The sequence below is a fragment of the Bufo gargarizans genome, chromosome 6, assembly GCF_014858855.1.
Source record: "Bufo gargarizans isolate SCDJY-AF-19 chromosome 6, ASM1485885v1, whole genome shotgun sequence".
NCBI lineage: Eukaryota > Metazoa > Chordata > Amphibia > Anura > Bufonidae > Bufo > Bufo gargarizans.
This window is the reverse complement of record NC_058085.1, coordinates 368,174,017-368,189,778: the sequence shown is the minus strand read 5'-3', so window position 1 is coordinate 368,189,778 and position 15,762 is coordinate 368,174,017. Positions and strand designations below refer to the sequence as shown.

The window sequence follows — 15,762 nt, the reverse complement described above, 5'->3', positions numbered from 1 at the left end:
ATATAACTACTATAATACTGCCCCTATGTACAGGAATATAACTACTATAATACTGCTCCTATGTACAAGAATATAACTACTATAATACTGCCCTTATGTACAGGAATATAACTACTATAATACTGCTCCTATGTACAAGAATATAACTACTATAATACTGCCTCCTATGTTCAAGAATATAACTACTATAATACTGCTCCTATGTACAAGAATATAACTACTATAATACTGCCTCCTATATACAAGAATATAACTACTATAATACTGCCTCCTATGTTCAAGAATATAACTACTATATTACTCCTCCTATGTACAAGAATATAACTACTATAATACTGCCTCCTATGTACAAGAATATAACTACTATAATACTGCTCCTATGTACAAGAATATAACTACTATAATACTGCTCCTATGTACAAGAATATAACTACTATATTACTCCTCCTATGTACAAGAATATAACTACTATAATACTGCTCCTATGTACAAGAATATAACTACTATAATACTGCTCCTATGTACTAGAATATAACTACTGTAATACTGCTCCTATGTACAAGAATATAATTGATACTATTCCCCCCCACATTGATATTATAATCCTACCCTCTCTATACTAGAATATAGCTACTACAATAGTAATAAACCATAGATGGAGTATTAATCTGCCTAGAATCCATACACATATAAGGCTATTAACCACGTACAGCTTCATAGAATGTGCAGAGAAAGGTTTATGAGTGACGGTATTATAGCGCTGCCTCCTGCCCACTTATATTAATTAAAAGTTACCTTCCTGAAATGTAGAATGCCGATATTAATCAGAGGCTCACAATGAACGTGATCACAGCAGAGGCCAGTAATTCACACAAGAGAGAAGGTTATGGGCTTATTGTAAAACAATGAGGAACATGATTCATGGAAATCGGCTCCAATTTATTCATTTTATTGCCCAATATCTGCTCTAATCCTCTAAGATTAGGCCTCAAGACAAAAACAAGTTTTGTGTTCAAAATAATCTATTAAAGCCATCAGTACAGTCAGCAGCGGCACTGCACAGCGCCATCCTCTGCCTAGTGGCCAGAGCTAATTACTGCAGTGCTTCTGCCAATACATTCACTTGGAGCAATAAGCAATTCCATCCACTTCAGCACTCGGAAACAACATCTAAACAGCTGATGGTCAGGAGAGTGGAGTGTCAGACCTCCCCCGATCAGGACTATCCTCAGGATATTTATGAACACTTAGACAGATTTTTTGGTACATGTTTTCTATAATATTCACTAAGTGAAGACTTCATATGGTAAGAAGTGGAGCATGTGACAATGAAAATAATTCAGCCGTCGCATTGCTATCCTCCCAGTTCTGATGAGAGGCTGACCACTCTTGATCCAGACTTAGTATAGCGGTATTAATACTAGGCTGGATTTCAGATGGCTCTGGCTTCATCCGGACACCCCAGGACTGTAACAAAGCTGCTCTCGTAACTTGGACAAAGTTTCTCAATTTAAATAAATCTGTAGCTCTGATTCTCGTAGTTCTGATTCTCACAGTATTACAGGAAAGACATGGAGGTAAGTGGCTATGTTCTTCTAAAGTGCGGAGGACATCCGGATGAGTAAGGATGAGTAAATCAGTTTGAACCAAAACTGGTTCGGTCCAAACTTTGCTATTTTTCGGACGGTAGACAAACCCAAATATTTTCAGGTTCATTTTACTGCACATCTCGACGGGAAAAGAGCAGTAGGGATAAAGAAGAAAAAGGGGGTGGGGTGGGGGGGGTTGTTCTGATTGGCTCCCAGGCTGACAGACAGTGTGTGTGCCAATCAGTGCTGCAGCAGGGAGGCAGGTGCCCGAGGAGTATGCCATCCTGGAAGGGTGTTGGGTCTTACATTATCTGCCAGGAAAATTATCTTAGGGACAGTCAGAAATCAATCGAGCTTATTGCCAGCGAGAGTGAAGGGAAAGGCTAGGATTACACAGAAGAAGAAGAATTGTGTGTGTAGAATAGGGACAGGCAGGGAAAGCTGTCAGCCAGGGAGTGAGAAGTAAGGAGCTGAGGCTGCTGTGCCTCCTAGCAGAACTGCAGCTGCTGTAAACCTCAAAAGCAGCTACCTGCAAGGAAACATTTTAATAGTTTTTTCCTATTTTTACAGAAATCAATTTTTTGGGGTGTTGGGGGTGGTATAAGCAAAAACTGTATAAAAACTTCCATCAGTCTAGCATAGCATATAGAACAGTAGTGAGACCTCTGGAGGCAATTTATCATGAGGGTAAACTTTGAAGTCAGTTTTGCGTGAGTCTGCGTTGTCTTACTTTATGCCACATTTATCAAATGTCTTGTGTTACTTAATAAATTTGTCATATACTTAGACCTGACACTTTTGTCTAGAGAAGCTCCTCCAGTTCTCCAGCTCCACCCCCCCCCCCCCCCCCAACCTTTGGAGTGCAACTGCGACTTTTATTTTTCTTTTAAATTCTCAACGATAAATCTGGAGTAAAACCAATAACTTAGCTAACCACACCCACTTTTCCACCTGCATTACCAGACCAGAGTGAGTGGTGTAAAAATCTAAAAATTACCAAATTTTGCTCACGTGAGAGAAAAACGGTAGCAAAATTTTGCGCAATCGCTTACATTTTCTGAGAGTGCAAAAAGTTGAAAAAGCCCCATTTTGCGTCTTTTTGACGGCAGAATTCTGGAGTGACGGTATAAAAAAATCAGGGCCTTTGTATCAGGGCATTTCACATATTTAATTTGATTATTCTTTTTCGTTTTAGTTTGTGATTCACTCGTTTCTAAGGCCTCGTTCACACCAGCGTTCAGCCTTTCCGTTCTCCTGCTCCGTTATAGGAGCAGGAGAACGGAAAGGACGGATTGGGCACATAACTGAGGCGAGCGGAGCCTACGGACCCCATAGACTATAATGCAGGACTTTTCTGAGCGTAAACCTAACGGACCCCATTATAGTCTATAGGGTCCGTAGGCTCCGCTCGCCTCAGTTATGTGCCCAATCCGTCCTTTCCGTTCTCCTGCTCCTATAACGGAGCAGGAGAACGGAAAGGCTGAACGCTGGTGTGAACTCAGCCTAATCTGAAACCTCCAGCATCGCTACAGAGGTGACCAACAATCACATAAATACACTAAGAGGAAACCAATAGAGGAAAATAGATACAATGTAACGAGCATCGTCTACACACTCCAATATAATGCTACTACTGTTAACATAGGAAAACTATGACATTTTCCTAATTCTCAATGAGATCTAATATTTTATCCATAGAAGACAATATTATAGCAGTAACATAGTAGTTATATTCTTGTACATAGGAGCAGTATTATAGTAGTTATATTCTTGTACATAGGAGCAGTATTATAGTAGTTATATTCTTGTACATAGGAGCAGTATTATAGTAGTTATATTCTCCTACATAGGAGGCAGTATTATAGTAGTTATATTCTTGTACATAGGAGGCAGTATTATAGTAGTTATATTCCTGTACATAGGAGGCAGTATTATAGTAGTTATATTCTTGTACATAGAAGCAGTATTATAGTAGTTATATTCCTGTACATAGGAGCAGTATTATAGTAGTTATATTCTTGTACATAGGAGTCAGTATTATAGTAGTTATATTCTTGTACATAGAAGCAGTATTATAGTCGTTATATTCTTGTACATAGGAGCAGTATTATAGTAGTTATATTCTTGTACATAGAAGCAGTATTATAGTAGTTATATTCTTGTACATAGGAGCAGTATTATAGTAGTTATATTCTTATACATAGGAGGCAGTATTATAGTAGTTATATTCTTGTACATAGGAGCAGTATTATAGTAGTTATATTCCTGTACATAGGAGCAGTATTATAGTAGTTATATTCTTGTACATAGGAGCAGTATTATAGTAGTTATATTCTTGTACATAGGAGGCAGTAACATAGTAGTTATATTCTTGTACATAGGAGCAGTATTATAGTAGTTATATTCTTGTACATAGGAGCAGTATTATAGTAGTTATATTCTCCTACATAGGAGGCAGTATTATAGTAGTTATATTCTTGTACATAGGAGGCAGTATTATAGTAGTTATATTCCTGTACATAGGAGGCAGTATTATAGTAGTTATATTCTTGTACATAGAAGCAGTATTATAGTAGTTATATTCTTGTACATAGGAGCAGTATTATAGTAGTTATATTCTTGTACATAGGAGCAGTATTATAGTAGTTATATTCTTGTACATAAGATCAGTATTATAGTAGTTATATTCTTGTACATAGGAGCAGTATTATAGTAGTTATATTCTTGTACATAGGAGTCAGTATTATAGTAGTTATATTCCTGTACATAGGAGGCAGTATTATAGTAGATATATTCTTGTACATAGAAGCAGTATTATAGTAGTTATATTCATGTACATAGGAGCAGTATTATAGTAGTTATATTCTTATACATAGGAGGCAGTATTATAGTAGTTATATTCTTGTACATAGGAGCAGTATTATAGTAGTTATATTCCTGTACATAGGAGCAGTATTATAGTAGTTATATTCTTGTACATAGGAGCAGTATTATAGTAGTTATATTCTTGTACATAGGAGGCAGTATTATAGTAGTTATATTCTTGTACATAGGAGCAGTATTATAGTAGTTATATTCTCCTACATAGGAGGCAGTATTATAGTAGTTATATTCTTGTACATAGGAGCAGTATTATAGCAGTTATATTCTCCTACATAGGAGGCAGTATTATAGTAGTTATATTCCTGTACATAGGAGGCAGTATTATAGTAGTTATATTCTTGTACATAGGAGCAGTATTATAGTAGTTATATTCTTGTACATAGGAGCAGTGTTATAGTAGTTATATTCTTGTACATAGGAGCAGTATTATAGTAGTTATATTCTTGTACATAGGAGCAGTATTATAGTAGTTATATTCTTGTACATAGGAGGCAGTATTATAGTAGTTATATTCTTGTATATAGGAGCAGTATTATAGTAGTTATATTCCTGTACATAGGAGCAGTATTATAGTAGTTATATTCTTGTACATAGGAGCAGTATTATAGTAGTTATATTCTTGTACATAGGAGGCAGTATTATAGTAGTTATATTCTTGTACATAGGAGGCAGTATTATAGTAGTTATATTCTTGTACATAGGAGCAGTATTATAGTAGTTATATTCTTGTACATAAGAGCAGTATTATAGTAGTTATATTCTTGTACATTGAAGCAGTATTATACTATGTACTTAGGAAGCAGTGCTAGAGTACCTACAGTATGTATTTGTTCACAGTGGTTAGAATTACAGCAGTTTGGGCTGATGCTCTATAACTGAATTAGATGACAAAGTGAGAACTATTTCAGTGAGAGCCAAATGCACAGAGCTGTTATCACTTCTCTTTCTTATCGTCTCCTGAACATCGGCTGTAATGAGCACAGGAGACATCTCTTCCCAGTGTAAAGAGCACACTAAATCCTGTTGCATTATGGGAGGGATATCTACTGCAGAATATTTTCACGAAACTCTAAACTATGTACAGTACTTCATGATTGTGACCGGCTGTTTGCCATTACCGTGAAGCTGAGCTTACCAGTAGAATCTGTTTGGGGTTATCCTCTCGTGCATTAGATGCCATCTTCTTCCAAAGTCCATTGAGCTGTAAAGCTGCAGATACAGAAGAGAAGATTTCAGTCTGAGGAATTAATCAATGGATGAACATTTTATAAAGCCACCTGTTATTTGTATGACTTTATTCTTGACATTACTACAAAGATACAAACATATAATTCTATAGTGCCATAATATGTTTATAGCTGTTGCCACCAAACAGTGCACTTTGACAGCATTGCCATACCATAAACATAAATAATACTACCATACAATACACATAAAAATCCACTGCCATACCATAAATATAATTAATACTACCATACAATATACATAAAAAACACTGTCATACCATAAACATAAATACTACCATACAATACACATAAAAAAACACTGCCATACCATAAATATAATTAATACTATCATGCAATACACATAAAAAACACTGCCATACCATAAACATAATTAATACTATCATACAACATAAAAACACTGCCATACCATAATCATAATTAATACTACCATGCAATACACATAAAAACACTGCCATACCATAAACATAATTAATACTACCATACAATACACATAAAAACCACTGCCATACCATAAACATAATTAATACTATCATACAATACGCATATAAAACACTGCCACACCATAAACATAATTAATTCTATCATACAATACACATATAAAACACTGCCATACCATAAACATAATTAAAACTACCATACAAATCACATAAAAACCACTGCCATACCATAAACATAATTAATACCATCATACAATACACATAAAAACACTGCCATACCATAAACATAATTAATCCTACCATACAATACACATATAAAACACTGTCACACCATAAACATAATTAATACCATTATACAATACACATAAAAAATACTGCCATACCATAAACATAATTAATACTATCATACAATACACATATAAAACACTGCCATACCATAAACATAATTAAAACTACCATACAAATCACATAAAAACCACTGCCATACCATAAACATAATTAATACCATCATACAATACACATAAAAACACTGCCATACCATAAACATAATTAATCCTACCATACAATACACATATAAAACACTGTCACACCATAAACATAATTAATACCATTATACAATACACATAAAAAATACTGCCATACCATAAACATAATTAATACTATCATACAATACACATATATAACACTGCCATACCATAAACATAATTAACCACTTCAGCCCCGCTAGGTGAAACCCCCTTCATGACCAGGCCACTTTTTACACTTCGGCACTACACTCCTTTCACCGTTTATCGCTCGGTCATGCAACTTACCACCCAAATGAATTTTACCTCCTTTTCTTCTCACTAATGGAGCTTTCATTTGGTGGTATTTTATTGCTGCTGACATTTTTACTTTTTTTGTTATTAATCAAAATATAACGATTTTTTTGCAAAAAAATGACATTTTTCACTTTCAGCTGTGAAATTTTGCAAAAAAAACGACATCCATATATAAATTTTTCGCTAAATTTATAGTTCTACATGTCTTTGATAAAAAAAAAATGTTTGGGCAAAAAAAAAATGGTTTGGGTAAAAGTTATAGCATTTACAAACTATGGTACAAAAATGTGAATTTCCGCTTTTTGAAACGGCTCTGATTTTCTGAGCACCTGTCATGTTTCCTGAGGTTCTACAATGCCCAAACAGTAGAAAAACCCCACAAATGACCCCATTTCGGAAAGTAGACACCCTAAGGTATTCGCTGATGGGCATAGTGAGTTCATAGAACTTTTTATTTTTTGTCACAAGTTAGCGGAAAATGATGATGATTTTATTTTTTTATTTTTTTCTTACAAAGTCTCATATTCCACTAACTTGCGACAAAAAATAAAAAATTCTAGGAACTCGCCATGCCCCTCACAGAATACCTTGGGGTGTCTTCTTTCCAAAATGGGGTCACTTGTGGCGTAGTTATACTGCCCTGGCAATTTAGGGGCCCAAATGTGTGAGAAGTACTTTGCAATCAAAATCTGTAAAAAATGACCGGTGAAATACGAAAGGTGCACTTTGGAATATGCGCCCCTTTGCCCACCTTGGCATCAAAAAAGTGTCACACATCTGGTATCGCCGTACTCAGGAGAAGTTGGGGAATGTGTTTTGGGGTGTCATTTTACATATACCCATGCTGGGTGAGAGAAATATCTTGGCAAACGACAACTTTTCCCATTTTTTTATACAAAGTTGGCATTTGACCAAGATATTTTTCTCACCCAGCATGGGTATATGTAAAATGACACCCCAAAACACATTCCCCAACTTCTCCTGAGTACGGCGATACCAGATGTGTCACACTTTTTTGCTGCCAAGGTGGGCAAAGGGGCACATATTCCAAAGTGCACCTTTCGTATTTTGCAGGGCATTTTTTACACATTTTGATTGCAAGGTACTTCTCACACATTTGGGCCCCTAAATTGCCAGGGCAGTATAACTACGCCACAAGTGACCCCATTTTGGAAAGAAGACACCCCAAGGTATTCCGTGAAGGGCACGGCGAGTTCCTAGAATTTTTTATTTTTTGTCACAAGTTAGCGGAAAATGATGATTTTTTTTTTTTCTCTTTTTTCCTTACAAAGTCTCATATTCCACTAACTTGCGACAAAAAATAAAAAATTCTAGGAACTCGCCATGCCCCTCACGGAATACCTTGGGGTGTCTTCTTTCCAAAATGGGGTCACTTGTGGGGTAGTTATACTGCCCTGGCAATTTAGGGGCCCAAATGTGTGAGAAGTACTTTGCAATCAAAATCTGTAAAAAATGACCGGTGAAATACGAAAGGTGCACTTTGGAATATGCGCCCCTTTGCCCACCTTGGCATCAAAAAAGTGTCACACATCTGGTATCGCCGTACTCAGGAGAAGTTGGGGAATGTGTTTTGGGGTGTCATTTTACATATACCCATGCTGGGTGAGAGAAATATCTTGGCAAACGACAACTTTTCCCATTTTTTTATACAAAGTTGGCATTTGACCAAGATATTTTTCTCACCCAGCATGGGTATATGTAAAATGACACCCCAAAACACATTCCCCAACTTCTCCTGAGTACGGCGATACCAGATGTGTCACACTTTTTTGCTGCCAAGGTGGGCAAAGGGGCACATATTCCAAAGTGCACCTTTCGTATTTTGCAGGGCATTTTTTACACATTTTGATTGCAAGGTACTTCTCACACATTTGGGCCCCTAAATTGCCAGGGCAGTATAACTACGCCACAAGTGACCCCATTTTGGAAAGAAGACACCCCAAGGTATTCCGTGAAGGGCACGGCGAGTTCCTAGAATTTTTTATTTTTTGTCACAAGTTAGCGGAAAATGATGATTTTTTTTTTTTCTCTTTTTTCCTTACAAAGTCTCATATTCCACTAACTTGCGACAAAAAATAAAAAATTCTAGGAACTCGCCATGCCCCTCACGGAATACCTTGGGGTGTCTTCTTTCCAAAATGGGGTCACTTGTGGCGTAGTTATACTGCCCTGGCAATTTAGGGGCCCATATGTGTGAGAAGTACTTTGCAATCAAAATCTGTAAAAAATGACCGGTGAAATACGAAAGGTGCACTTTGGAATATGCGCCCCTTTGCCCACCTTGGCATCAAAAAAGTGTCACACATCTGGTATCGCCGTACTCAGGAGAAGTTGGGGAATGTGTTTTGGGGTGTCATTTTACATATACCCATGCTGGGTGAGAGAAATATCTTGGCAAACGACAACTTTTCCCATTTTTTTATACAAAGTTGGCATTTGACCAAGATATTTTTCTCACCCAGCATGGGTATATGTAAAATGACACCCCAAAACACATTCCCCAACTTCTTCTGAGTACGGCGATACCAGATGTGTCACACTTTTTTGCAGCCTAGATGCGCAAAGGGGCCCAAATTCCTTTTAGGAGGGCATTTTTAGACATTTGGATCCCAGACTTCTTCTCACGCTTTAGGGCCCCTAAAAAGCCAGGGCAGTATAAATACCCCACATGTGACCCCACTTTGGAAAGAAGACACCCCAAGGTATCCAATGAGGGGCCTGGCAAGTTCATAGAATTTTTTTTTTTTTTGCATAAGTTAGCGGAAATTGATTTTTTTTTGTTTTTTCTCACAGTCTCACTTTCCGCTAACTTAGGACAAAAATTTCAATCTTTCATGGACTCAATATGCCCCTCAGCAAATACCTTGGGGTGTCTTCTTTCCAAAATGGGGTCAGTTGTGGGGTGTTTGTACTGCCCTGGCATTTGAGGGTCTCCGCAATCATTACATGTATGGCCAGCATTAGGAGTTTCTGCTATTCTCCTTATATTGAGCATACAGGTAATGAGATTTTTTTTTCCGTTCAGCCTCTGGGCTGAAAGAAAAAAATGAACGGCACAGATTTCTTCATTCGCATCGATCAATGTGGATGAAAAAATCTCTGCCAAAAAAAAAAAATGGAGGGGAAAGGCGTCTGCCAGGACATAGGAGCTCCGCCCTACATCCATACCCACTTAGCTCGTATGCCCTGGCAAACCAGATTTCTCCATTCGCATCAATCGATGTGGATGAATAAATCATTGCCGGGATTTTTTTTTTTTATATATATATATACACAAAGTGTTTGCCAAAGCATAGGAACGCCGCCTCCTCCTCAGCTCGTATGCCTTGGCAAACGTATCTGTCACTGCAGAGGAGAAAATCCCGTCTTGCAGCGCCGCATACACCGACTTGCGTGTAATCTGACAGCAGCGCAATGCTTCTGTCAGAATGCACATCGGTGCTGCAGCTGGTCGATCGGTTGGTCCACCTGGAAGGTAAAAAGACAAAAAAAAAAAAAAAAGAAAAAACCAGGCCACAACGCAATAATTTTATTAACTTTGGAACAGAACGTGTAACTTTAACTTTTGGAACTAAACATTAACCTGTTTGCTTACCTGTTTTTTTTTTTTTTTGTTTTTTGTTTTTTTACCTTTATAGAACAAACCTCTCCTTCCCCATGGGTCAATGTGCAAAGCGCAAATCGCCCAAAGATGTGGCGAAGTGCGTTATGCACTTTGTCCCATGTGAAAGGAGACGTTTGCAGCAGCAGTGAGTGAATGGGCCCTAATAGCCCTGTGTGCCTGTCCTGGTGAGATGATCCCTATGCTAATAGTGTACCTGTGAGTGGTACTTCCGGAAACACTCTCCAAAGCATAGGGCAGGGTGGTCCGGACAGTCAGGACAGAAATAGCGGGTGTCACGCCTTATTCCACTCCTGCTACAGACACGACATCTTTTTCGGGGTGACGGTTGGGTTGAGGTACCAGGAACGACATTGGGGAAATGTCGCTCGTGTAGACGGCTAACTACACTGGTGGTTGGGGCCACGGAACCTCCTGGATACAGGAGGTTCTCGATGATCTCTTCCTGAAATTTGAGGAAGGATCCAGTTCTCCCAGCCTTACTGTAGAGAACAAAACTATTGTACAGAGCCAATTGAATTAAATATACAGACACCTTCTTATACCAGCGTCTGGTGCGTCGGGAAACTAAATACGGAGACAACATCTGGTCATTGAAGTCGACCCCTCCCATGTGGAGGTTATAGTCGTGGACTGAGAGGGGCTTTTCAATGACACGGGTTGCTCGCTCAATTAGTATTGTCGTGTCTGCGTGAATGGAGGAGAGCATGTAAACGTCACGCTTGTCTCTCCATTTCACCGCGAGCAGTTCTTCGTTACACAGTGCGGCCCTCTGCCCCCTTGCAAGACGGGTGCTAACGAGCCGTTGGGGGAAGCCCGCGCGACTAGTTCGCGCGGTACCACAGGCGCCAATCCGTTCTAGAAACAAATGCCTAAAGAGGGCCACACTTGTGTAAAAATTGTCCACATAAAGATGGTACCCCTTGCCGAATAAGGGTGACACCAAGTCCCAAACTGTCTTCCCACTGCTCCCCAGGTAGTCAGGGCAACCGACCGGCTCCAGGGTCTGATCTTTTCCCTCATAGACCCGAAATTTGTGGGTATAGCCTGTGGCCCTTTCACAGAGCTTATACAATTTGACCCCATACCGGGCGCGCTTGCTTGGGATGTATTGTTTGAAGCCAAGGCGCCCGGTAAAATGTATCAGGGACTCGTCTATGCAGATGTTTTGCTCTGGGGTATAAATATCTGCAAATTTCTGGTTGAAATGGTCTATGAGGGGCCGAATTTTGTGGAGCCGGTCAAAAGCAGGGTGGCCCCTGGGACGGGAGGCGGTGTTGTCACTAAAGTGCAGGAACCGCAGGATGGCCTCAAAACGTGCCCTGGACATGGCAGCAGAGAACATGGGCATGTGATGAATCGGGTTCGTGGACCAATATGACCGCAATTCATGTTTTTTTGTCAGGCCCATGTTGAGGAGGAGGCCCAGAAAAGTTTTAAGTTCGGAAACTTGGACTGGTTTCCACCGGAAAGGCTGGGCATAAAAGCTTCCCGGGTTAGCGGTGATAAATTGTGTGGCATACCTGTTTGTTTCGGCCACAACTATGTCTAAAAGCTCCGCAGTCAAGAACAGCTCAAAAAATCCCAGGGCCGAACCGATCTGAGCCGTCTCAACCCGAACTCCAGACTGGGCAGTGAAAGGGAAAACTACAGGTGCGGCTGAAGTTGGGGACTGCCAATCAGGGTTTGCCAGCACCTCTGGGATTCTAGGGGCTCTACGGGCACGTCTTTGCGGTGGCTGCGACGGGGTCACTACTGCACGTGCCACCGTACCAGCTTCAACTGCCCTTCTGGTGCTCGCTACTTCACCAGGTTGTACGGCAGTGCTGGTACTAGGTCCAGGAGGGCTGGGCTGCTGGTGTATGCCTCACCACGTAATCCGACAGCACCAGCCCCACTCTGCTGCTCTTGAAGCGGATCCTGCGCAACCTGCGGTCTAGCGACACGGGGCCGGGTACGCCTGGTGGTATCAGGGACCTCAGCCTCCTCGTCCGAACTTTGGGTCAGAGAGCCACTGCTTTCTACAGGTTCGTATTCTGACCCGCTGGATTCATCAGATGAGGGCTCCCACTCCTCATCCGACTGGGTCAGAAGCCTGTAGGCCTCTTCAGAGGAATACCCCCTGTTAGACATGTGGGCAACTAAATTTAGGGGTATTCCCTGAGACTACCCAAGAAAAAAAAAGCAAGCCTGTCTTACAAAGGGGAGGCCTAGCGAAGTACCGGAGGCCGCTGCGGTTGATAAAAAATATCAAAACTGATTTTTTTATCGCCGCAGTGCGTGTAAAGTGAATGTGCAGTGATCAAAAAAAAATTTTTTTTTTGTCACTGCGGTGGGGCGGGTGTGGGCGAACGCACGTGTGGGCGACCGATCAGGCCTGATCGGGCAAACACTGCGTTTTGGGTGGAGGGCGAACTAAAGTGACACTAATACAATTATAGATCTGACCGTGATCAGTTTTGATCACTTCCAGATACTATAAAAGTACAAATGCTGATTAGCGATACGCTAATCAGCGAATAACGGACTGCGGTGCGGTGGGCTGGGCGCTAACTGATCGCTAACTACCTAACCAAGGGACCTAAACTATACCTAAAACCTAACGGTCAATAACAGTGAAAAAAAAAAGTGACAGTTTACACTGATCACTTTTTTCTTTTCACTTGTGATTGACAGGGGTGATCAAAGGGGTGATCAAAGGGTTAATTGGGGTTCAGGGGGGTGATCAGGGGCTATAGTGTAGTGTTTGGTGTACTCACTGTGAAGCCTGCTCCTCTGCTGGATCCAACCGACGAAAAGAACCAGCAGAGGAGCAGGCAGCCATATAACAGATCATATTTACAAATATGATCTGCTATCTGGCACTTTGATTGGATTTTTTAAAAATCAGCAACCTGCCAGCGACGATCATTGGCTGGCAGGTTGCTGACGAAATACCTCTCGATGAAATGCCGGCGCGAACTGCGCACGCGCGGGCGCATACTCGCGTCATCTCGCGTCTCGCGAGATGACGCGTATATGCGTGACTGTGCGCAGCGCTGCCACCTCCGGAACGCACATGTGCGTTAGGCGGTCCGGAGGTGGTTAATACTATCATGCAGTGCAGTTAAAAAACACTGCCATACCATGAAAAAACATGAATGCTACCATACAGTGCACTTCAACAACAGTGTCATACTATTCACAAAAAGAATGCTGCAATACAGGTCACTTAAAACACTGCCATACCACGCACAAAATGAATGCCTGCATCCAGTACGCACAAACACTACCATACCGTGAACATAATTAATACTACCATACAATGCCAGCATTCAGTACACTGTGTGGGGGTTATACAGGTACTATGTCAGGTTACATGGGCAGCATATGGGACTATATGGGCACTGTGTGGTGCTATTTATTTGTGTTGAGTGCGCAAATTTTAATCGTGAATATCGCCACTCAGAGAATTGGAGAATATTTAGAATATAGTGCTATATATTCATGTTCGCGAATAGTGTTGATCGCGAATATTCTAATCGCTAATTTTTATCGCGAATATATTACATTGCCGATTTTCGCAATTAAGTAATTAAAGACTGGAGATCACGAATTCTCGAATTCATGGCGAATATTCGGCCAAAAATTTGCGAAATATCGTGAATTCGAATATTGCCTATGCCGCTCATCACTACTATTTATCACACTTTTCTTAGCGGAATACAGTATGCTTTGATAGGGTTGTCCCAACTTCAGCACGTTTCATACAAGGCATTTACTAATGCATTGCCTCCTTTGCTGGCTTTATTTATTTTTTCACATTATACGCTGCTCATTTCCATGGTAACCTATGACCACCCTGCAATCCATCAGCGGTGGCCGCGCTGACACACTGTAGGAAATAGCGCAGCCTATGAGCGCTCCCATGTTCACAGCCACCAGAGAGGCTAGGAGTTTTTCCTATAATGTGCAAGCACGGCCAGCGCTGCTGTATTGCTGGGTGGTCAGTAACCATGGAAACGAGACGTGTAAATAGTGTGATGGAAAAATGGATCCAGCCCAGTAAGGAAGCAATATGGAGAATCACAATACATTAGTAAGGGGCTTGTATTAACTTGCTTGACACGATAAATGCCACTTGCTGAAGCGAGACGACCCCATTAAGTAGATTTTCTTATTTAGTGGAAACAGGAGTATCCATTGGTTCTACCACGATAAAATATATATTAAAATGTATCGAAACGTGTATAAATTCTAAAAAACTCAGCTCTTCTAGAAGCCTCCTCCCTAAAGTCAAGCAAGCAACGCAGGCACTGCAAGTCTCAGCATGCCTCACCCGCAGCAGGCTAGCCACAGGTAAAATGTGCCGTCGATCCCTCCCCCATGGAGAGGCCCACGAAGAGTTAAGCCGGTTTCCCCTCTTGGGGTCTCAGAATTTGCAATTTCAATCAATTTCCAGCTGACTAATTTTCTGTGCGAGTGATTCTTGGCTCCAGAGTGATGCTGAAGATAAAGTGCTCTGGAGTCTGCCCACTGTTCGTCTGATCATCCATCTATTTATCACAGAGATGTCCGACATGTGAGCGGCACCATGCAGCTGGAGGGATAATGAAACAGCACAGCAAGCGAAAATACGCATCCCGTAATGCCGCATGGACAGTAATAGGCCCTGTTTACCGGACACTCATTTTTCTTAAATACAACAATCTGATGGGTCGAAGCAGCCACTTCTTCTCTTACTTTTCCCAAAGGCCACGACTGGAAGGATGGAAACGTAGAGCGATATGGCGCTAAAACTCCATCTAAGGGCTCACGCACACGTCCCGTGCCCATATTGCGGCCCACAAACACCCATTCGCTTGAACGGAGCGGAACATGTTCTATTTTTTTGTGTGGTGCAGACGGATTGTAACGGATCTCCTGGCACCCCGACCGGGTACCTCTGTCGATAGATGCTCCTAGCGCTTCCCGAGGGCTCCAAGCACTCCACTTGACACCGTCAGCGCTGCAGACCCCATGAACCGCCGAAGCTTGGTTGAGGTCTCACCGTCTCCTACCCACCCTGGACCTACGACAAGGCTCCAGGCTCCAGTGGGTGAACCTCTCTTAAATCTAGAGAGCAGGAACAGCTCTTACAAGAGCTAGTAGTATAGCCCGGGG

At 41.0% G+C, this 15,762-nt stretch overlaps 1 protein-coding gene across 1 annotated transcript in view; it reads right to left on the bottom strand.

Annotated features, from left to right (window-relative positions):
• The window catches only part of LOC122942243 (VPS10 domain-containing receptor SorCS3-like), a 466,943-nt gene that overhangs the window by 255,744 nt on the left and 195,437 nt on the right, over window positions 1-15,762 (bottom strand). Inside the window, 1 exon segment of the mRNA XM_044299746.1 lies at window positions 5,608-5,681. Within this exon segment, the coding sequence (XP_044155681.1) occupies window positions 5,608-5,681 (74 nt within the window).